This window comes from Salminus brasiliensis, chromosome 3 (genome assembly GCF_030463535.1).
Source record: "Salminus brasiliensis chromosome 3, fSalBra1.hap2, whole genome shotgun sequence".
NCBI lineage: Eukaryota > Metazoa > Chordata > Actinopteri > Characiformes > Bryconidae > Salminus > Salminus brasiliensis.
This window is the reverse complement of record NC_132880.1, coordinates 10,224,142-10,247,296: the sequence shown is the minus strand read 5'-3', so window position 1 is coordinate 10,247,296 and position 23,155 is coordinate 10,224,142. Positions and strand designations below refer to the sequence as shown.

At 39.0% G+C, this 23,155-nt stretch overlaps 1 protein-coding gene, 1 long non-coding RNA gene and 4 other non-coding genes across 9 annotated transcripts in view; 5 read left to right on the top strand and 1 right to left on the bottom strand.

Annotated features, from left to right (window-relative positions):
* Positions 1–3,032, top strand: LOC140551775 (uncharacterized). The gene is made up of 10 exons (XR_011979280.1): positions 1–32; positions 588–654; positions 1,228–1,287; positions 1,470–1,523; positions 1,720–1,762; positions 1,887–1,933; positions 2,112–2,208; positions 2,557–2,607; positions 2,808–2,861; positions 2,950–3,032. It is a non-coding gene; the product is annotated as an uncharacterized lncRNA (long non-coding RNA).
* LOC140552633 (small nucleolar RNA SNORA16B/SNORA16A family) lies at positions 343–483 on the top strand. The gene has a single exon (XR_011979550.1). It is a non-coding gene; the product is annotated as a small nucleolar RNA SNORA16B/SNORA16A family (small nucleolar RNA).
* LOC140552632 (small nucleolar RNA SNORA16B/SNORA16A family) lies at positions 1,028–1,162 on the top strand. Its single transcript, XR_011979549.1, has one exon. It is a non-coding gene; the product is annotated as a small nucleolar RNA SNORA16B/SNORA16A family (small nucleolar RNA).
* LOC140552631 (small nucleolar RNA SNORD103/SNORD85) lies at positions 1,318–1,395 on the top strand. The gene has a single exon (XR_011979548.1). It is a non-coding gene; the product is annotated as a small nucleolar RNA SNORD103/SNORD85 (small nucleolar RNA).
* LOC140552651 (small nucleolar RNA SNORD99) lies at positions 1,970–2,045 on the top strand. Its single transcript, XR_011979567.1, has one exon. It is a non-coding gene; the product is annotated as a small nucleolar RNA SNORD99 (small nucleolar RNA).
* A 2-nt stretch (positions 3,033–3,034) lies between the features above and the next one.
* The window catches only part of ctps1a (CTP synthase 1a), a 98,489-nt gene continuing 78,368 nt past the window's right edge, over positions 3,035–23,155 (bottom strand). For 3 of the 4 annotated variants that reach the window (XM_072675416.1, XM_072675417.1, XM_072675415.1), the window contains exons 2-18: positions 11,126–11,306; positions 10,617–10,787; positions 10,199–10,299; positions 9,015–9,131; positions 8,696–8,779; positions 8,167–8,247; positions 7,638–7,789; positions 7,227–7,359; positions 6,552–6,640; positions 6,288–6,382; positions 6,137–6,199; positions 5,985–6,028; positions 5,549–5,645; positions 5,406–5,461; positions 5,194–5,290; positions 4,466–4,610; positions 3,035–3,839 (exon numbers count right to left, since the gene is read on the bottom strand). In XM_072675416.1, the coding sequence (XP_072531517.1) occupies positions 3,755–3,839; positions 4,466–4,610; positions 5,194–5,290; positions 5,406–5,461; positions 5,549–5,645; positions 5,985–6,028; positions 6,137–6,199; positions 6,288–6,382; positions 6,552–6,640; positions 7,227–7,359; positions 7,638–7,789; positions 8,167–8,247; positions 8,696–8,779; positions 9,015–9,131; positions 10,199–10,299; positions 10,617–10,787; positions 11,126–11,303 (1,788 nt within the window). In that variant the 5' untranslated portion in view covers positions 11,304–11,306 and the 3' untranslated portion in view covers positions 3,035–3,754. Of the gene's footprint in view, positions 3,840–4,465; positions 4,611–5,193; positions 5,291–5,405; positions 5,462–5,548; positions 5,646–5,984; positions 6,029–6,136; positions 6,200–6,287; positions 6,383–6,551; positions 6,641–7,226; positions 7,360–7,637; positions 7,790–8,166; positions 8,248–8,695; positions 8,780–9,014; positions 9,132–10,198; positions 10,300–10,616; positions 10,788–11,125; positions 11,307–12,526; positions 12,702–23,155 lie in introns of those variants that run through there. The other variant, XM_072675414.1, reaches the window with a different exon arrangement.

Here is a 23,155-nt window from a genome sequence, read left to right as displayed (position 1 = left end):
CTTCCTTTTCGTTCTCTAGTGGAAGTGCTGTGGTGAGTGTTTACAATCCTTAACCATCCAGAGTTTTCAGACTTGATTTTTAGTTATTTGCTCTTCGATTTGGGTAATTTGGATAGCTACGATTAGGTAACGCTAAAAATCTTGATTATGAAGATATGTTAATCGCTTTTTTAAGATATTGGGTCGTGATGGCTCGTACCTTGTGCATTGGCTACACAGTATTGTTGGTTTAATGTGAAGTAGCCCGCTTTTAAATGATTATTATTCTGGGTTTTTATAACCATTTGTCATAACCTGCATCTGATTGTGGATGTTTGTGTGTTTTTTTTTTTGTATTTGGTTTAAGGCTCTTATCGAAGTCGATTTTGTCCGTGTAGTGACCGAATCGGTCAAAAAGGAGCCTACAGTAAAACTTTCACCGACGGTCGCTGTTCAGTTTTTGCAAAAAGTTACTGATTAGCAACAATATGGGGAAGGACACTATTAGCGACTACTTTATCTAATATTTATGGCTTTGAAATATACCTCTTGTGAAGTCTATGCGTTTTAATAGACTACTGAGTAATGTTTTCCTCCCCCCTTTACAGTGATTTACGGAGCCAAACGAAATGGGAGCGACGATCGTGCAATGCTTCTGGGAGCGCCTCAGTCGAGGTAACTTGGCTTACCACACTTAAGCCGGGAAGTTGGTTTGTTAGTTTTGAGAGTTGTCCTGGTTTATACAGTGACCTTAGGGAGCTGCTTAATCTACAGAGCTAGCTAGTTAATGGGGAGGAAAGTTGCAAGGCTGCCCTCTGCTGTTTAAGTAGGGACTCATTGGCACTTTTTGCTGTCCCACCCTAAATGACTGGCCAAATTTGCTTTTGCTATCAACTCCTCAGTGCTCACTCCTCTCAAATGAGGAGGATCCTTTGTTAATGGATATATATAATGGATATACTGCTCAATAGTCACCACTCTTAAATGAGGGTACTTTAGTGGAGTATGTATGTGCAATGTATATGGGACCCATATATGTTGGCTCTTACATGGCCCTTATCGAAGCTGTTCCTGTTTGCATGTAGCTGGTACAGTCAAGAAGGCGCCTACAGAATCACTTTTGCCGACGGTCGCTGTTTGGCTTAAAGTAGCCGTTTCAGCAACATTAAGGAAAAGGACATCTTGCCGCCTCAAAGTTTTTTACGAACTTGGGTCAAGACTGCTTTCTTACAGCTGCTTTTGTTACAGGTCTAGTGGAGTGTTCCCACTGGTTTGGACCGCCCTAAAGAAAGAAATTAAAGTATAATGGTAATTTGCATCCACTATCTATTGTTTTGACTTGGCTGTGATGACCCACTTGCCCTATCTGAGAAATCTCAATTATGAGAACTTTCCAAACCTCATCTCTGAGCCATAAGTTGTAAACAGTTCAGTGCTACTTGGTTGGCTGCTTGGTTGGCAAATTTGACTTGTTTTGCTTGTCTTTATAGACCAAATCTTTTCACCGAATAAGATCCAGATCTTGTGCTTCCAGTATGACAAAGGTAAATAAGTCTTTTTTTTTTTGCTGACTATTACATTGAACCTGACTATGATGACTCACTTGCCCTATCTGAGAGCATCTATTATGAGACTATCATAATCCTCATTTTTTCCTGAGTCTAGGTTTATTTCAGTTTTGCCATTTGTAGTGGTTTATCCTTCTTGTAATGTGGCGGTTTTGTTTCATTTATTTTGTAGGGGTTTAACCTTTCTCAGTGACCTGGATTTTCATGAGTGGCAGGTATACACCCCCCCCCCCCCCATCCCTTTGAACCCAAGTGTGATTTTGCACTGTTGCTTTTAATGAATGGGCTCTTGTGCAAATCCATTCTTCAAATGCTGAGTCTGTTTAATGTCTTGTCTAGGGTGGTGACTTGGATGACGGGTTGCCCATCCTGATGTCCTTCAGCAGGTATGCCAGCACAGAAAAGCATAGATAAACTTTAAATCAGATCAAGGATGACACCATTTTTTTTTATTGTGACTGCTGGATGAAGCTTGCGGATATGGGACTGAGATCTAACAAATTGCACTTATCTATTTCTGTGCAATGCTGGGTTTTGTATTAACTTTGCCTCTTCTTTGCACAGGAATGACGGATGGTTGACTGGTGCAAATGGAGGAAGCATGAATGCAGTTTCCATTATGCACTTACCCTGCTGTCAGTGACCTGGATTTCAATGACTGGTACGTAAAATAATAGGATGACTGACCTGAACAGTTCCCAAATGTCTCTGTAGTATGGACTTTCCACATACATGCTGGAGATTTTTTGCTGCCATACATGCATACATGCTGCCATGTGACCCAACTGGTACCATAGGGGTTACCATTGCCTCCATGTCTAATGCAGCTGACATCAGTTAAAAGAACTGTGTTTTTCATAAGGCGGCCATACTGTCTGATTCCAAGTGCTAAAATGCCACAATACTGTCGTGGTTGACACTCCTCAAATCTTGTCCTCAGAAGCAAAAATGTATCTGTAACCTAAATGTTTCAAATATACTCTTTAAATGCTAACTTTTTGTTGTCCAGGTGGTGATGTGGGTCAGCTTCATTCAGCATGAAAGTGTTGCTGTGCAGCAGGTATGCCATCTTACTGGTTATAGTGATCCAATAAATTAACTTTAAATCTGATCAAGGATGATAACACTTGATGGTGACTGCTGAATGAAACCTTGCGGATATGGGACTGAGATCTGAATATTACTTGTGCTTGTCCATTTCTGCACAATGCTGATTTTTAATTGTGTTCTATTACATTTCCTTTCTGTGAACTACTGTAGGCCTGACCAGCTGTGCAATGAGCACTGATGCTACTCTAGAGCATGTCATGAGAGGTGAGAAATGGCAATTTTCTAACTACAGTGGATAATCTGGGGGAAAGTTAGAGTTGACTAAGGCTTATGTATCTTTTTCTGTCCACAGGATGACTGCAGTGATGGAGACTGAGGCACTTGCAGTTCTTCAAAACAAATCTTGGTGCTTCAATTGATGAATAAAGAGTCTTAACTTATGTTGTACATTGTTTTATTTACATATTCATGAACAACTGATGTTGCCTTCAGTTTCAATGGTAGTAACTGCCTTACACTAGTATATCAAGTCATGCATGTTAAGACAATATAGATGGCAAAGGTGTTCAGAACTTAGGTTTAAGGCTAAACTGTATAGTGAATGCCTAAATCACCTGTTCTAAACTAAAGTCAAGTCAACAGGCAAGACTATTTAGTCTTAAATAGCCCTATGTACTTTTGTTCAATCCCTGATTTGGACCAGCTCCTTAAATTAACATGCTAAGGGCTAGAGCTGCTCAGCACTGGCTGAATGAGCACTTAAAGCTACTCTTCCCCTTAAAGTACATGGCTAAGTTGCATGAATTACCAATAACACTACTGTAACAGAACTTCAACCATTTAGCTCCATGAATACCAGGAAATTCATTAAACTTGAGCTTGTTTTAGTATAAACACCTGTGCAATTTTCCAACTATGGCAACCCTGTAAATAAAATGGCATGAGTACCTACTCTTGACAGGTGCTTTACACAGTACTAAATGAAAACATCTGGTCCTTGATCTTAAAAATGAAGGACACAAAATGATTTAAAAAAAAAAACTTTATCTGTGGCACAATACATAACCCAGGTCCTTGGACACTATTTCACAATTTGCATGTACAACTGCTGGACCCAGCAGAATAGAGAAGATACTGAACACACTTTACTGACTAGGTCAGTCCTGGGAGACGGGGGGCAGTTTGAACTCCACTATCTCAGAGTCTGGAGAACTGCTACCACTGTGGTCACTGTATGTATCGCTAAAGAGGCAGACAAGAAACAAAGGTTAGTCATAGGAAATCTCAAGTCCTTCAATGGGTTGACAGTTACTTTTACAGTACAATTAAGTTTCAGTAAGCAACAGTCATAGCCATGTTACAATTATAGATCTATTATGGGTCCCTAAACAGAGTTTAAACCTAGTGCTAGTACACTTCTCTTTAAAACCATGAATTCTGTGTTGTCCAGGCAAACATTTGTAATAGGGAAAGAACACAAAAATCCACCAACTAGCATTATGCACATTTATTATTTAATATTCTAAGTGTTTATAAAAAGAATAAAAAAATAAAAATAAAAAAAGTACAACATTAGTGGAAATCAGAACAATGGGCCCAATTCACCAATAACTTCCCAGTTCGGTCTTAACCTTGTTCTTACAAAAACTCTACATAAAATGTATGATGTTTTCAAACTTCACAGCTGTGCTTTTAGAATGATGGATCCCACACCCTTGTTTACTAAACAAATCCTAAATAAGAAAACACTGGTCTTTTGGTGAATGAGGCCTATTGTTTATTATTGTCCATGTTTGGTTTAGCTTTTCAGTACTAAACACAATACTAATACATTAAGCTTTTATAAGGTGTGTGAGAGAGATGTATACCGTGGCGAGAGGCGGCAGCCCTTTTGCAAGTAACTGTGAAGTTTTCCAGCTGCGGCCAGTAGCAGGCCAAAGTACGGAGGCGAGGGCTTGATTGGCCTGGATGTGAATTCTGGGTGGTACTGCACGCCCACAAAGTATGGATGGTCTAAAATGTGAAAGAAAAGTGTTAGATACAAGTAGTTTGGTGTAAGCAAAAAACACTAGCAATAATGTTACTGTCTTGATCCATAATTTATAAGGTGGTTCCTGACATAACCTGATGGTCTGTGGGCCTACATAAACTTTGATTTAAATTGTAGTATAAACTTAGATCACAAAATTTAGTTTAGTCTGGACAATGTTAGTAGCTCAGCTGATCTAAGTAAATGGTAAATATTTGCCTAATGTGCTTTCTGAAATTTGAATAGCATGACCATATTGTCTATGAGGGTCCATGGAATATTTCTCCATATCTGAAGGGGTCCAGGTCAACAAAAGGTTTGAGAACCCCTCATCAGCCCATCTGTAACCTTCTTAAACAACCTCTGGAGCATACAATTACAACATGAATATTAGAAGTGCTTTACATAGACTTCTACCATTTATATTTGTTTAGTTTGAGTCTTAGCTGATTAGCTAGTCAGATAAATTAAAGCTGGGTTCCAATGTGTGCTTTTTTTTTAATGTTTGTTTAAATATAATTGAAACAAAACAGATATGACTGTGCTCTTGAAGCTGGTCTCACTCACCCTCCAGTTCTATGACCTCCATCCTCTCTCCTTCTACATCCTGTCCCACAAAGTGGAAGCCTTTTTCCTCAAAATGCTGCTTCAGCTCTGGGTTCACCTGGACAAGCAAGAGTCACAATTCATAACTTCACATCCAGTGTGCCACTCCACAAGATTCCACAATAAAATTAAACAACAACGTTAGTAGGTCAGCAGCAATGCCAGCAACATACTTCAAACCGATGTCTATGCCTTTCATCTACATAATCTGCGTCTCCATAAAGTTTTCCTAGAAAAGAAAATATGTAGAATTAAACTACACAAACATTGGTACCAAACAATGAGTTCTATGGAAAAAAGTAAAACGCTTTCTTACTCAAAATGCTAGACTTTGTTTTGAAAATGGTCCGCCTCTTTCCAAGTCTCATGGTGCCGCCCATTTGCCCAGGATTGTGCTCAGGCATATCAATCACCTGCAAATATGTTAAATAAGAACTATGCACACAATAACCCAACAAGTTCTAAGTCTATCAAAGAAACTGGACCAAACTATGCACACAATAGTTGCACACAACTATGCAACACAGGAGTTTTATAACTGAAGAGCCTGTTTGCAGTCTCTTTGACATGCACACCTACCAAGCCAGACTTCACTGAAGTGAAATGTTTGAAAACTTATCCACATCTCTTTCAGTTACAATTTATATTACATGACATTCTGGACTCCTTTTGTGTACTTTTTTAATGCCAGTTTTACAGTGTGTCCACTGGCTTGGCCAAACTAAAATTCACTGAAATTTAGAGTGACTCACCACAGGGTATTTCGATTCCGGGTCAAATTCAGTGGAGTTGGCATCTGTTAAGTGAAAGAAAGAGCCAGTTACATACTGAGCCACTGACACTAATACAAGGGCAGTGGGATTGCATGATTTGGCCAATTTAAACCAAAAGCAGTAGGACTTACCTGCCCAGCCCAGCATGTTCCTGGCAAATTCACAAACTGCAAGCTGCATACCCAAGCACACACCTGAAACCATTAAAGTGCAAGTTAGCCAGTCTGAAAGAGATGCCAGGGTGTATGATCACAAATTCCCTTTAAACCTTTTAGATCTTACCCAAGAAAGGTTTCTTCTGCTTGCGGGCCCAGCTGATGGCCTGAATCTTGCCCTCTGTTCCTCTCACTCCAAAACCGCCTGGTACCAGAATACCACTGCAAGCACACAATACACAAATAACTATTAATCTTCAGATCTTCAATCTGTCTATTGGATATACGATTTAACTGGTCTGGACACTATTTGAGTAAAAATTTTAATTTTATGGTCTCACTCAAGAATGCCTCTCAGAAATCTCCCTATTTCAACTACAAAACTACTTACTCTGCACTGCACAGTTTTTGCCAAGCCTCATGATACTTCACAGGTTCGTCCTGCAAAGTAGCAGGCTCCAAGTCTGCAGAATCAATGTACTAATGAAAGCCAGAGAAAGACAAGTTAATAAAGTGTAAATACACAAAAGGATAAGATAAGTGAGACAAAGTAAGACAGCTTGTAAATGCAGGGCTATTTAAAGCTCGTTAAGCAACACAATGCACACACCTACATTTCAAAACTGCACAAGCAAGGCAGGCATATCTGGAAAGCAGATGGTAGTGCTAAGTGATATCTTGTCTATACTGGTATTGGTGTTAAACAACAATATTGATTTTAGCTTTATCAGTAGTGACAAACAAGTGCGATGTAGGTCATGCTTTGTGCGCACCAGTGTTTATAATACTGCATAAGATTTCTTTAAGAGATATTAAGGGGAAAAAAGTGCAGTGTTTACATTAACTATCACAAAAGCAACTACTACAATGGCTTGGTGAAGATACTGGTATAATCGCTCACTGAAATTGCCCAAGTGCCACTGTTTAAGTGTAATCAAATCAAAAGTTTAAAGTCTGCATAGTATCAGAGACTTTATGACACTAAAAGGTGAAAAATGCTTAAAAGACCTTTGGCAATGTTTCCTGTTGCCCTACACAGGAGCATGAAGTCTGACTGCATGCTTACCTTAACCTCTAGTTTGTGGCTGATGGCGAGAGCAGAGTGTTCAAGGGCTTTGATGACTGAGGCGTATGAGTCAGAGAACTTTGTGTACTTCCCAACCAGGGCAATGGAACACTGCTCCAACAGTCTGTCTGATCTGATACACAAAAACACACAAATCATAAGGTTTATTTACTATATATATATATGCTTTTCAATAAATCTGCAGAAATGTATTCACTCTCATTATGTTTTTTTTTTTTCACTGCACAAAGCCACAAAAATACAGTAGATACGAACACTATTAAAATAAAACCCATCACATTTACACTTCTCTGCTTCTTAAGGCACCTTCTAAGTGGTCTGAGCAATCGAATCACAATACACAAGACACATGGAGTTCCTAGGTGTAAACATGTTTTATAGTTCACACACCTATCAGACATCTCCTTCCACTTGGCAAGCATCTTTCTGGGTCTGCTTTCGATTGGCAGGTCCAGCCTGCGGCAGAAGTATTTTACTACACCCTGGTCCTCCAGCAGCAGGGGCACTCTGTAGATGGATGAGACATCATGGACACAAATGACCTAGATAAAGAGGGCAGAACACAAACAATAAAGCGAAGGTTACATGGCAGACCATGTTGCTTAAATGCATTTTTTTGTGATAAATCTAAACATTTTTATTAGTATAAATTAATTTTACATCACATACATTAATTTTAAAATCACATATTTAAATGAAACTATGGACCAGTCTCACAGAGAGGGATTAACCCAATTCAAAGCCAATCACAGAATGCTGTGCAGAAGGTTTAATCCCTGTCTGGGAAACTGATTATAAAAGTTTGATTTTAAACTATGATCTGAGGTTATAGTACAGACAGGTAAGGAGGTGTAGTTAAACATGCATAAGTCTGATTCACTTCCATGCAGTTTAAGTTTACTACAAGGACAAAACTGACCTGTTCAGGTTCCACATGGCAGAACATGGAGATTTTCTCTTTCACTGAATTATCAAGCGGTGTGGAACAACGGCACATGATCTTGAAAAACAAACATGTATGTGAATTCTCCTTTTACAGACTATTTTGCATAGAATTATGATGTACAGATTCTTGTTGCGTTAAGCTGTTGCTGGTTATTATGGCTTAAGTCAGAACACACCATTCAGAAGCTCACAGACGATTCCTCAACCCAACCAGGGGCATTAAACGAGCATGGACATAATCAAAAACTGCTTAATGCAAAGAACTGTTACTAAACAGTCCAAAAGCCTTTCCAATATATCATGGTAAAAGAACACCATTGTAAACCAATGGGTGTAACTTCTGTTGCTATGCTACATGTAAAAAAAAAAAAAAACCTGTACAATTTGTTGTTGGCTATCTGACTTTAGTAAACTGAAACTTTGAATAAACAAGAGAAAATAAATATAACAAATAATTCAGTGTTTCTTTTCATATGTGATTAAAGATGAGAAGAAATACTCACCAGGTCTGGGGACAGGCCAAGCCCTCGCAGTTCTCGTACACTGTTTTGGGTAGGTTTGGTCTTCTGCTCACCAGTAGCACTAGGCTGAATATCAAACATGTTTTTATATATATATATATATATATATATATATATATATATATATATATATATATATATATATATATATATATATATAAATTTTAATTATACAGAAGAAAACTAGACATGCTGTCTTACATTTTTTGCTTGCGTTAGGCTTGCATTTTTACAAGATTAGTGACTTCATTTAAGACGTTTATACTGTAGTGTGGGTGGCTAATCATGAAGGAGTGCTCACCTGAGGAACCAGACTGACGTGGATGTTGCAGAAATTTTCCCTTTTCACTTTAAACTGGAACTGTCTGAATGCCTCAATGAAAGGCATGCTCTCAATGTCTCCGACTGTGCCACCCAACTGCAGACACCAAGAACACATACAAAAAAAAAAAAAAAAGAACATAAAGGGCTTGCAAGGTGTGTACAAAATCGGTGTTGATTCTGTACACCACTGACTTTACAATTGTGGAAAGTTTTGAATATTTGGGATAGCTCAGCAACAATGCTTTTGAGGTACACAACTGGGAAACGTCTTGTGAAGATCATGTCATCTACTTGTGTCAATCATCAATCATTTTAAAAGGGGAACTTAATAAAAAATAAAATCATTAATTATCACTCCTGTTGTAAACCCGCCTACTCACAGTCTTCACAGTAAGATTTTCCAGTTTAAAGAGTTCTAAAGAAAGTTTTTGTCTAAGAAACACTGGTGTGCTTTGAAATAGACAAAAAAAAATTACTTATAAAAACTAACTTTTGTTCTTCATGTCAGTGACAATTTTAAGACTGTATAAATTGCATTTTGAGGGTACAAAGACCTTCATCCCCCCAAAAATATATAGAAAATAAAAAAATAAAATAAATTAAAAAAAAAAAAATAGCTAGAAAACATTGTAATGTTTTAAACAAAAAGAGGCTGTTTAAATTTCTATCTCTTATGTATGACGGACATTGGATGCATGGGTAATTTAAGCTGAAGTTGGCTTCTTATTTGAATTTTGGGTTCTACTTAATAGTGTAATTTTCAGTGGGAGTAACACATGCTATTCCTTATGTTAAAGAGTCTAGGCTACTCAGACAGTCAGTCATTTGAGAAGTAAATATTAATGTTATTTATATATATATATTTTTATAATTTGAACATGGCTCCCTAGATTTTATTTGTAAAGACTGTACAAACTATTATGCGTTTGTGAGCTGCAAATACAGGCATCTTGATGAGGAATCTTTTTTTACTGTGTTGATATAAAAACAGTTGAAATTATTTGTCTTGAAGGGTTTAAAGTATTAAGTAGAAGCTTGACATATAAATCAATCAACAATATTGGCAATCGCTTGCCTACTTTTAATATTTTATATTTATACCAGTGCTATTGAATGACTGTTTGGGAGCTGCAAGAGTTGGGTCTTATTAACAAAACTTACCTCAATGACACACACTTGAGGCTCCATGCCATCATCATCTACAGGGATTCTGGCCTGCCTCATCACCCACTCCTGAATAGCATCAGTTATGTGTGGCACCACTGAAATGAAAGATGGATGGATGGATACAAATGCACAAGTGTCAACAGAGAATATATATTCAATTTATTTCCATTTATTTCAATTTGTTTCCAGTACTTTAGACTGTACGAATGTCAAAACCCCACAGACTCTGATGTGGAAGTGTGACTGATCAGCATGTTCATTGTGCACACTGATTAGTTATCTATAGTCTTGTGCAATGTCACTACAGCAAAGGCCAATAATGTGACAGAATGGAATTACGGAATGGTACCCTGTGCAGCCCTACGGAGTAAGCATTCATGTTCTACAAAATCTCCAAAACAGCTGAACTTACCCTGAACAGTTTTGCCCAGGTAGTCTCCACGTCGCTCCTTGTTAATCACAGACTGATAAATCTTTCCAGTGGTGAGGTTGTTGTCCTTGGTGAGGCGGATGTCCAGAAAACGCTCATAGTTGCCCAAATCAAGGTCTACCTCTCCGCCGTCGTCCAACACAAAAACTTCACCTACGTATTGGCATTAAAAATAAAATCCTGTACAGTAAAGCAACCAATCATCTAGACCTTGCCCACTGTGATTTATACATGCATCACAATAATCCACAAAACATCTGGTTACCTGACATTACTTATTATATATACTTAGACACTACTAGTATAGACTTCATAAGGCTCTGTGGGAACCTTTGGGTTATATATATATATATATATATATATATATATATATATATATATATATATATATATATATATCCCAAAACCCTGACCCACTGACTGGTGCCTCTACTCAGTTTACTAAACAACACTGCACACACAGCAATACTGTTCAGACCTTAAGACCTTACCGTGCTCATAGGGAGAGAAGGTCCCAGCATCGATGTTGATGTAGGGATCAATTTTAATGGCAGTGACATGGAGGCCGCAGGACTTCAGAATGGTACCAACACTACTTGCAATAATGCCTTTACCAATCCCAGAGATTACACCACCCGTTACCAGAATATACTTCATTATGTTATTCATCCACTGCAACGACAGGAAAGGACATGGGCATGAGGCACAGGTTATAAAAACAACCAGCATATAAAGCAACTACTTTGTATTAAGGTTAAGGTGCACATCAGGTAAGCTACAGTACGGTCTGTTAAGGTAATGTCTTCTGAAATCTAGGCTAGGCTTAACACAGAGCTACTTGTGTTCTCCCTTTGCAACTACTCTTCTGGGAAGGTGTTCCAAAAGTTGTTGGAACATTGCCATAAGAATCTGATTGCATGCAGCCATAGCATGGTTAGATATGGATATACAGACTCCATGGAATGCAAGTTCCAAACCTCTATCCAATGCTTGGCAAAGGCCATGGTGACTAGCTGCTCCAGATCCTGCATCCCACTTTAACTATTGTTTATGCTCTTCTATTCATTTAGAAGGAGTGTCTGGATAGTTTCAGACATATAAGTTAGTGTAGATCAATTGTTTACTGGTGGTCAACACAGCATCATCTTATCTGACCACCAGTCGATTGAAGTCGACGACCAGAAGGTCTTTTGCACAATGTTAGATCACGTGAGGTCCTCTGTTCGCCTTCTCTGGTCCATGTGGATGCAGGACTTGCACACACACACTTCTCCATGTTGTTGCGCAACAACCCAACACTACTGTCCATCGTGAGCTCGCCATATTTCAGAGATATGAAACCCATCTCGACTCTAAAATACGCATAAAGCGAGCGAACGTAGCTGGCGCTAGTAAGATCATGAAACGAGGTCCGTTTACTACAGTGTAAACAACCTGGACCACATGACATCACACATGGACAGCAAGCTAGCTAGCTAGTTAACTACACCATCTTTTGAGGCAAACAATGGCGCTGTGGCATATTTCCCCCCCAAATATTACAAGGGCCGTGTTGACTTTGCTGACTGAACAAATACAACTACATTACAGTGTGACTAGCTACATTACTAAAGTAACACTCGGGGCTAACCAACAACAAGTAGTTATCCGATGGGCAAAAATTAAAACGATGTAGCCAGAGAATTAAACACTCAAGAATGCACCAAAAAATCCTTTAAATTAGCTATATTTGTTATAAAGAACAAAAAGATGTCTATTTATATTATATAGCTAGCTTTTTTTAAAGAGAAAGCTGGGTTAGTAACCGCCTTTTCTAGTCTTCTGACACTTTTTTTAGATTGGCTAATTTAAAAAGACATGTACAGAATTGAAGGCTGTAGTGAAGGACTCACCTGCGAGAAAAGAAGACGTTTTAAACAGATTACAGTAAACTAGCTAAAGTCGTGACGGCTACTGAGACAGAAAACGTGCTGAAAGCTGGACACGCTTCATCAATTCCCGGGTTCCACACCACTGCAAGGTCTCCAACACGTGTTTCTGGGGAAAGGCGCCAGAACAATGATAACCTCAGTGAAGGCCAGTCTTATTTTCAAAATAAAAGTCCAAGCGTTTTCCGGACGGGTATCGTTTCCCAAACGCGCAAAAGCTCAGTGGAAAATACCAGTTATGTAGCTAGTCCTGTGAAGGCCCCCACGCCAAAATGTGCACGTGGCACTAACATCACCATATACTCTATAACTGACAAATCTAAATCTAGGCAAATCTAAATCTCTCTTTTTGATATACCCAAAATAGATTTATTTATATATTAGCGGTGACAATGAAAGAATGAGATAAATAAATCATATAATGGTTCTCAAAACTGGACTGATTTGCTGGACTGATCTGTGGCAGGTCATTTCAGTGCAGCTCATAATTTTTTCACCATTACTTCACTCAAATCATGTGTTCATTTCTTTCCTACCCTACTTCCATGTATTTGTTGATAGTTGTTTGGATGTTTGCGTTCAAATACTAGTCCACTAGACCTCTCTACAAAGCACAATTTGTGTATTTTAGGCTCTAATGACTTTCTTTGGTGAGCCAGCTTAAAATGACGTAATCACGCCTTCTGTAGAAATATTATTTATTGTACGAACAATAAAATAAATACATTTCACATTAATGTTTGGGTGTCTGTCAACTAATAGCATGTTAATGTAAACATTTTCAAACTATTTTTTTCATGCACTGTTAACACCTTTTTTCATCATACATCCATAATTTTAGGTTGAAGCCCAGTTGTTTGCGAGCTGTAGTTGCTAAAAAAATACAGCCATTAAATTGTTTTTAAAGGAATACCTTTAGCACTGTCAGCAGTGCATGGTGGGCAGTACTCATGGGTGAGTGATGCATCAGTCAAGAATGTACAAGCTGTATGTCTGAGAGTGAGAGGCTACAGTAATGAAGGAGCTGGACCACTGACTGTACATAGTATCAATGTTAGTATATTATATTATTATATTGTATTTATATAATGTGTTATTTTATATTTTTTTTATTTTGAGTGAGCACATGGCATAGGCCTAATTTATCCAGCATGTCAGAAGTATTGGTCTAAGAACACCTCTCGTCAGCTGTGTCACAGAATTCAGAAGTCTGTAGAAATAACATACTTTAAATGTTTCTGTTTCTGAAAGTATTATTATTATTATTATTATTATATAAAGTTACTTTGACCACTTGCATATTTTGTCACATGTCCATATTCATACAAATGTGCTACATTTTTCAGGTTACATTTAAATCTGTTGTTTTAAGCTTTAGTTGAGGACTAAGATTTAACTAATGACTCGTTATAATTAACATAGAATTACATAAATCTACACATAATTAAATCTACCTCAGCGTTGGTGTTTTAGTTCCTTGTTGTTTTAATGTCAGAAGGCTAATTCTGATTTGTTGAGGAGTTGAATCAGGTTTCTTAGACAGGGTATAATGCTAAACTCTGGTCTGGTAACAGGGTAACTTTTTGATGGGTTCAAACCTAATCTTTACATTTACTGAATGTGTATGTTTATGCATACTTCCTAGATATTTACAGTCAAAAGTTAAAAGTAAAAGTACACACAATGAAATGCTTAAGGTGATTTTAAGACCTTATACCTTTTCCTCACCTTATCAATGTTGAGAACAACATGTACATATGTATGACTATAATTAACAGAAATAAAATAGTAAGTACACCCCTACACATTAGTGTCATCTGGGGTTAAATATATTATTATAAATTCTAAATACTAGAATCAATCATTTAACTGTCTGATGGACCATCAGACAATCTCCAGGCTTGGTCACCACATTACATTTAACCCAAGAGCAGACAGTAAGATGCTAAAAAAGGCTCTAGGAAACCCCAAGTTTCATCCCAGGATCTGCAACCAACGTCTGTCACAGATGCACTGTCTGCTCCAATCTGGGCAAGACAAATGTTTGCTAATGAATATCTAGGCAAGGACCAGGACTTCTGGAACAATATGCTATGGACAGATGAGTTAAAGATAGAGCTGTTTGGCCGCAGTCACTTGGCTTTCATCATGAGTTTAGCACAAGCTAAGATTAATGATATGTGCTAGCTATAGTGATCATTACCAAGAAAACAAATAGCCACTATGTTTTTGCGTAATTGGTTTATATTATAACATATGTTAATATAATTGTACATTCTTATATATATAAAAAAGTATGAATTATATAATAAGAAGAAGTGGAAAGAATGTGGATGAATAATTGAAGGAATCGTTACACCAGATTAGGAGACATCTTCCCCCTGGGGCAGTTTTTAAATGTTATAACAACAACAACAACATAGGCAACATAGAGTTATACTATCAGGTATGAAAAAGCCTGTGTTGGTATTACACCGTTAGTGTATTTGGAGGTTCTTCAGACCTTTAGTCTAGGTTTACAGTGCATGGACATTGATTGTAAGTGGTCCTCTCCACCCATTTTTGATGCCACCTGCAGGTGGCAGCATTGCTCTTGCAATCACTGTCAAGGCCACTAATCTCAATAATACTGACCTTGAAATGAGACTCATTCAGCATTTCTCTAACGTTACCCCTACGCTAGCTAACTCTCCACTGTCTCCTTGTTTGGGAATGTGAACACGACTCTCAACAGATGATTCAGCGGCGAGCAGAATTAATTGTTAACTTCATGAGTCACTCTATGATGGCAGTGTGTGGTAGGCTTGAGGTTAGGGGAACAGCATGGAGGAGGGAGTGTTCAGAGATCTACCCTTAAAAACGCAACGTAACTGCCTCAGGCTGTCAGCAAGATGTGGGAGGGCCATGTTATTTCCACTGGAACGACCATGTTTTCCAGAGAGGCATTGAAGGCACATGTAGACGTACGCACACACACACACACATACACACTCAAACCCACTTCCATCCAAAACACTTACACCCTTGTGCGCCATGCAGTGTGAGGGTGAGACACAGTTCACTGGAGTACACTGAGAGGTCACTTCCCAATTTGTCTCAGTCTGATTACCCAGCACCCCCTATCTCATCATAACACCCGCTTTTCCAGTAACCCTCAGACTACGCAGCGGACACAGCGTCCTTTGTAACCGCACTCTAGACTATGGACTAATTCATACCAGGGGACCGATCAATACATTGTTTTTCTAATAAAATCGGACAGCATTTAGGTTCCAAGTGGGCAACCTATAATACACACTGATCTTTATAAGACATCAGTTTAATCACATCAGACCTAACATACATATTGTCAGCCATCCATTCGAGACCTTTTTAAATTTGCACCCCAGAGTAGTTAGGCTACATGCTGCCACTATAATCAGAGGATTGCTGGTTCGAATCCCAGGCCATGCTGCTTGCCATCAGCAGCCGGAGTCAGAAAGAGAACAATTGGCCTTGCTCTCTCAATGTCACTCCCTGCATAATGTTGGTTAGCACAGGTGTCTGTTAGCTGTTGTATCGGAGCTGGGGAGTCGTGCTTTCCTCCTCTGCTGGCTGCCTAGCAATGCTGCATCAGAAGCAGTTTGAAAAGTGCCGGTGGCTGGCTTCACATGTGTCGGAGGACATAGGGAGATGAGGAGAATACTGGGTAGGAACTGGATAGAAAATACAATACAAGGGGTACAATAGAAATACATTATTGCAATTAAAAAAAGAGAAATAAATGCTTCAAATGTTTTTCCCAACAATGTCATAGAAAAACCACTTTTGTTTCCACAAAGAAACCATGTTTCTAATAGAGGTGTTTATGTATGAAGATCTAGTTAGAGATCTAAAGAATCATCACTTAATTTTATAAATGGATAATATAAATTGGCCTTTTAATATAAATTGGACTCTTAATGTCACAGTGAAAACCTACAAAGTAGGTAATGTCAATAAAATAAAAATGTTATAATGTAAAAAAAATGTATTTTCTAGTGTAAAGTAAAATTACATAATAGCGATTGCATGATAGATAGGGACAGTCCTTTTCAAGTCCAGACACAAGTCCTCTATAGGATTGTTTTTTGGACTTTTACTTGACTACTCCACAACATTCTCCTTGTTGTCTTTAAACCTTTTCTGGCTTGCTTTTGCTGTGCACTCCAGGTCATTGCTGGAAAATAAATATTCTCCCAAGTTGTAGTTCTCTTACAGACTGAATCAATTTGTATTTCAGGATTTCACTATATTTTACTGCATTCACTTTACCCTCTACCTTCTCAAGACTTCTAGGGCCTGCAGCTGAGAAGCATCCCAAAGCATGAGACTGCCACCACCATGATTCGTGCTTGATGATGTGTTTGATGTCCGCCAAACATGGCATCTAGTCAGACTGCCAAAAAGCACCATTTTAGTCTCACTAGACCAAAGAACCTTCTTCCAGATCTCCCACATATCTTTGGGTGAACTGTAGTGAGGATCTAATTCTCTTTGCTGCACTCCAATAAAGCTCTGACTTGTAAAGAACCCAGGCCACAGTTGTTGTATGTAGAGTCTCTCCCATCTCCCAGAGTAGTCATAGGTGTCTTGGTGGCCTCCCTCACTAGTCTCATTCTTGCAGCATGTAAAGAAGGCCTGCTCTAAGCAAATTTACACACATATGCCACATTCCTTCCATTTCTTAACAATTAATTTAACTGAACTTCAGGGGATGTTCAGTAACTTGGTATTTGTTGTATCCATCCCCTCTTCCATAACTGTTTCTCTGAGTTATGTGGAGTGTTCCTTTGTCTTCATGGTGTATTTGTAGCCAGAAAAACTGATTAACCAGTGTCTGGACCTTCCAGACCTCTTGCAGTCATGTCCAGAGAGGTTGGCTACAGTTCTGTAGAACTTAAACCCCAAATAATATGCACAATTGTAGTGACAGGAACATCAAGCTGCTTAGATACGGTCCTAAACCTGTCTATAATTTTCCAAACTGAAGACTGTTCCTACACCTCCTAGCCCAAATACTCCAGAGGTATATAATAATTCACAGAAAACAAAGACAACTGCTATGAATAGATCACTGACATGACATTAGGTCTAATATGGTTAACTTAAGCCTTTCAACATCAGTGAGGCCCAAGCCCTCCTACATCTTAATGAAACAGATAAAGAAAGAGAGATTGGAGTGAGAGTGAGAGAGAGAGAGATATAGAGAGAGGGGTGGTGGTGTTGAGCTGTGATGACCGCCAACATCGTTTTGTACGAACATGCACGATTCTCAGCTGGAAGAGCTGCAAATATGGCAGCTAATGGATATTGGTATTGAGTTGTGTGAGATAAGACATGAAGCTGCTGATTACTCAGGGGGCGGAGATGACTCAGTTAACTGCTAGAGAGAAAGAGGGAGGGAAAATAAGAGCTGACCACTCAAGGGTCCGTGGTTATTGCTGCGCTCCAACCGTAGATACCGCTGTCTCACCACGCGCATTATCAGCCGTTCTCAAACATAATGAGACAGTTTTAATTCATCCCGGACCACAAGGCTGATTTAATTAAACTGCCCCAGTAGTACAGCACCACACACACACACATCAACACACATACTAACTCCACCACCACCACCACCAGCACCACTACCTCCAGCCATCCTGCAATTTCCTTTAATTAAAAAAAGCAAGAGCGGCAATGAGATTCAGAGCACCCCAGTTAATCAGACCCTCTACAACATACACACACACATTCACTACCATGGACACACAGACAGGAACACTCAGTATCAAAGAACAACAATGCGGGATCATGAGTTATGGTGGACCATGGTGGATTTTGCAATATTGCAAAATGACGCAAAAGGTCGTGTGCAAAAATAGAGCACAAAGGGTAACAGAATCTGTGTACTTGTTGACATCATTGCAAACGTTCACTGGAATATTTATTATATTGTAAAGGTAAATAACATTTGAAGTGATTTATTGTGCCATATCAACAGTAAATGACAGTAAAATTGCAGTTTACTACATCACAGAATTATGTGCTGTACAATTACAGCAGTGTTTCAAGTGCAAAGCTCCTCATGGACCTAGTTTGTAAAGCACTCACTCATACACGTTTAGCAGTCTCAAGACTTGATAGCGCCACACGGCTTAAGTACACTTGGTGGCCTCCCTCACTAGTCTCCTTTTTGCATTGTCTCTCAGTGTGTAAGGAAGGCTTGCTCTAGACAGATTTACACATATTATATTCCTTCCATTTTCTCAGAGTTATGTGAAGTGTTCTTCTGCCTTCATGGTGCATTTGTAGCCAGGAATACTAATTAACCAGTGGTCGGACTTTCCAGACAGGTGTCTTTACACTACAGTCACTTGTGATATAGGTAATCTACATTTCCAACTGCCTGGACCTTTGTTAAATTAAGTCAGTCACTTTAAAGAAGGTGAATATTTATGCAAATACTGATTTTACATTATATAGGGTTTTTTTTGTAAATTCCTGTTAAAAATTATATTATATATTATATTATATTATAAATGATACTTGCCATTTATAAAAACAATAAATAGGTGAAAGCATCCAAGGGGTGAATACTTTGTACAGGCACGGTACTATTTGTTGCTAAGTTTCCTTATTATCATTATTATTAGACGCAAAGCACCTTATTGGCCTAGTTTGTAACTCAATTTATGCTTCTGTGTTGAGTCAACACAGAGCCTACGCCATAGCCTGCAAGTGCGTAGATGCGTCTGCATTGCTCTGCAGCCAAAACACTAGTCTGGTAATGGGGGGGGGGTTCTTAATGCCACTGTTTTGACTGTGTTGGTGTATTACAAACAGTGGTGACTGAAACTGAGCGGATTATGCTGGGGTTGTACTTTTACTAAAATTTCTGCAACAAAAGAGAGAAAGGACGTCGGAGGAGAGGAGAGTCCATATGGCCATTGAACCGAGGCAGAAGAAGGGTGAATTTTCACATTTGTCCAGCCACTGAGATACCCAATGAGGAAATGTAGGTAGATTCCATGACCTGTGTTTGTAAATTAGATTTTAACTAAATAAGATGCCACCAAACGGACCAATCACAGTTGTTACGGTCTGGGTTGCCACAACACGTAGTTACGTTTCTGGGGAGGTGTGCGTCAGGCTGTGATTTAGGCTACAGCACAGGGTATGCGGATATAGGTGATGTAGGCTATAGCGTAGATTTGACTGTTTCTAAGTCATTCTATGAAACGGATGTCATTTGTGTCTGCAATTTTGAATTTCATGCATTATGCATGAAAAATGTGCTTCCAAAGTTTTAATATTTTAATTGATTAGTTTTAATTGATTAATTAGTTGTTGTCAACATTATATATATGTATATACTGTAGTGTATAACTTTGGTGATGCAGGCAGGATAATGCTCATGTGAACTATACAACGCTGTATAAACCAGTCATATTTGTGTAACATTTAGTAAATATTACTACATTTTATACTGCATTAGTCCACATATTTCTTTCACTTTCAGTGACGATTCTATATCTCTAAACTTGTAGAGCGTGTCCATCTTTAGTGGTGGCTAAAAGCACAAATGATCATCCAAACCACCTCGTCATGCAAAATGCAAAAGGGAAAACTGTTTTTTTTTTTAGGTTTAACACTTTTAATACAGATAAAATTATCAAATTGATTGGCATGTGTGCTAGGACAGGAACGTGACCACATGAAGAACTACGGCCATTTTAGGAGGAAATTTTTCCACTCCATCACGTAAGTATTCAAGTATTTATTTGAGTTGAAGTTTGTTCTGTATGTTACCACATGAAAAAAAAAAAAAAAAACATTTTCAGTGTCGGCAAATTTTCTTTGGAGGATGAACATGTCTTTTGCATTGTGGAGTTTTAAAGAATTATTCCTTTTGATGAAAATTTGTAAAATTGCAATGTGGAAATGGCACCCATTTTGTAGAATTTTTTTAAGTGTTCCATAAATTCAGTATTTCCATTAGCTACTGTTTTGCGCTAATCATTGAAAGTGAAGTGACATGCTTGCAGGTGAGGAAGGGATGCAAGCATTTAGAGACAGCCATCAATCACTTTCACACAGCTGTAGCAACCTACATTAGCACGTACTAGCGTAAAAGCAACCAGAGTGCATTGTTCCAGCTTATGTGATGATTCCTGTACTTGTGCGTGTGCACATGTGTGTTTTATGGTTCAGTCTGCTCCTCCATGGCCACTCTTTTTCTTATCTAATTATGAGGAACAGATGACATTTGAGCAGGCACTCCACACAGTGAGCTATCTGCCTGTCATCTGGACGCATCGCTGGGTCTCCAGCTGCCCCTCCCATGTGCACGAAGCCCTGGCTTCTTCACCATTTTCCTCTATGAGTTAATTACATTTGTGATCTCTCTCTCTCTCTCTCTCTCTCTCTTTTCACTTTCTCTCCCTTCTTCCCTAACTCCTGACTCTCTTCTTAAATGATACAGGGCTTTAAACTTGTTTTGCGTCATAAGCTAATTACATTCGCTCTCTCTCTCTCTCTCTCTCTCTCTCTCTCTCTCTCTCTGTTTTTTTCCACTCTTTCTCTGTTTCTCTCCCTCTTCCTCTCTCTCTGCAAAAAAAATCCAGGCTGCTTCTTTATATTTCACTATAACCTAATTACATTTACTCCCTCTCTGTCTCTCTGTCTCTCTCTGTCTCATCACCTGCTCCTCTCTTTGTGCTTTGTCTCTCTATTTCTATCTACCCCCCCAACTCACTTTTTTTTTCTCTCTCTGTCTCTCTCTCTCTCTCTCTTTTTCTGCAAAGAAGGCCAGGCTCATTCTCCTTTCTTCACAATGAGCTAATTACATTGCAATTCTCTCTCTCTCTCTCTCTCTCTCTCTCTCTCTTTCTCTCTTTTCTGCTCTGTGTTGCTCTATGTCTATCTCTCTGCCGCTGTCTCACTCTCTCTCCCTGCCCCCCTCTTTGCAAGAAAGCCTGGCTGCTTCACCGTTCTTCACCATGAGCTAATTACATTTGCGTTCTCTCCCTCTGTCTCTCTCTCTCTATCGCAGCTGGTCTTCTTCTTGGAGTTCAGATACCGGGAAAAAGTAAAAAAAAAAAAATCAGCGGCTCTCCTTCTCAGGCCTGCTGTGTTGCCTGTGAATATGAAAACACAAGGCCAAAAAGCCCTCGCTCCATTCTGCAGGGAGTCATGCCAAGTCAGCCTGATATGGATCTCTCCTTGGGAATTTTCACAGAACTGTGATGTTACCAACACGGAGAAAATCGAGGCTGAGTCATCGAGGCCACTCAGCTTCTCTTTTTTTCTCCACCTCTGCCAATGTGATCTGTTCATTTATCCCTTCATCCATTCTAGCAGCCTCGTGACTGACTACTTTGTGTTAAGTAAAAGGTTTGCAACATGATACTTCATATTAACCCCTTAAGCCACAGACTTATCATTTTGTTATTAACCTAAACATAAAGAATCATCCAAGAATCAAATAAACGTTTTCTCACTTACCCCAAATGTATTCAAGACCTGTTTGGTGACTAAAGCTTACATCTTTAGCTCCAAAGTTAATGTAACAAGACTTGTGTAACATGTCTCTCAAACAAACGTTAGATAATATCTTATAGACTTGCTTGTATGGTTCCAGATATTGTATGACACAACTATTAAAAAGGTTACAAATACAGATAAAACATTCAGATGGCTGATGCTACTGTTTTTAGCTTAGTGATACAAGTTTATTTTTCTTACATAACAGAACTAACAAAACTACTTAAAACATCTGAATAGCAAATAATTTGGATAGTGAATCTGATTGGTTCCTGTTTGCACTAGCTAACTGACATTTACTCCACCTTGAGTTCAGTCTTCTGATGGTTGTGGTTTTTAAGTTTTAGTTCTGATTTTGTATCCATTTTATCCCCAATTTGGATCGCCAATTACCCAACTCAACCCATTTATATTCTCCCCCGCGTCACATGGAATGCGTCCAGCACCGGGAGAGTGAGGACAGACACAAGCTTTCTCAGACACATGTGCATCTTTTTCCAAACTGCTGGTACTGCAACACGACCGGACAACCAACGCACTCGAAGAAAAGCACCAGGAAAGTCCCTAGCTCTGATGCATCAGCCAGCTGAAAGCCAAAGCAAGCCAGCATTGCACTTGAGTGATGTTGGCAGAAAGTGCCATCTACCCACCCTGGAGAGAGCAAGGCCAATTGCCCTGGCTGCCGATCGCTAGCAGCATGACCAGGATTTGAACTAGCAAGCCTCTGGTCTTAGAAGCAGAACCTTATTCCGCTGGACCACTCAAGGCCTGATGGCTGTGATGCATTTTTCAAGTAGCCCAAGAAGCCCTGTGCCTTGCCATTTTTGACCTGTGACTGCCTTTTAAAACTGCCCTTGCAGAACTAGATGGCTTGTGTGGTAGGAAGCCAAGCCAAATCTAAATGGCATGTTGAAGTCTTGTTTTCTCTCCTATGCAGCCCACAAAAAGCTGACAGGGTTGTCTTATTTAACAGTTTGACAACTGGTTGGTAGACATGCTAGTTTGTTGGTTGGTAGTGACGCCATATTGTCAAATGCATTTGAAAGT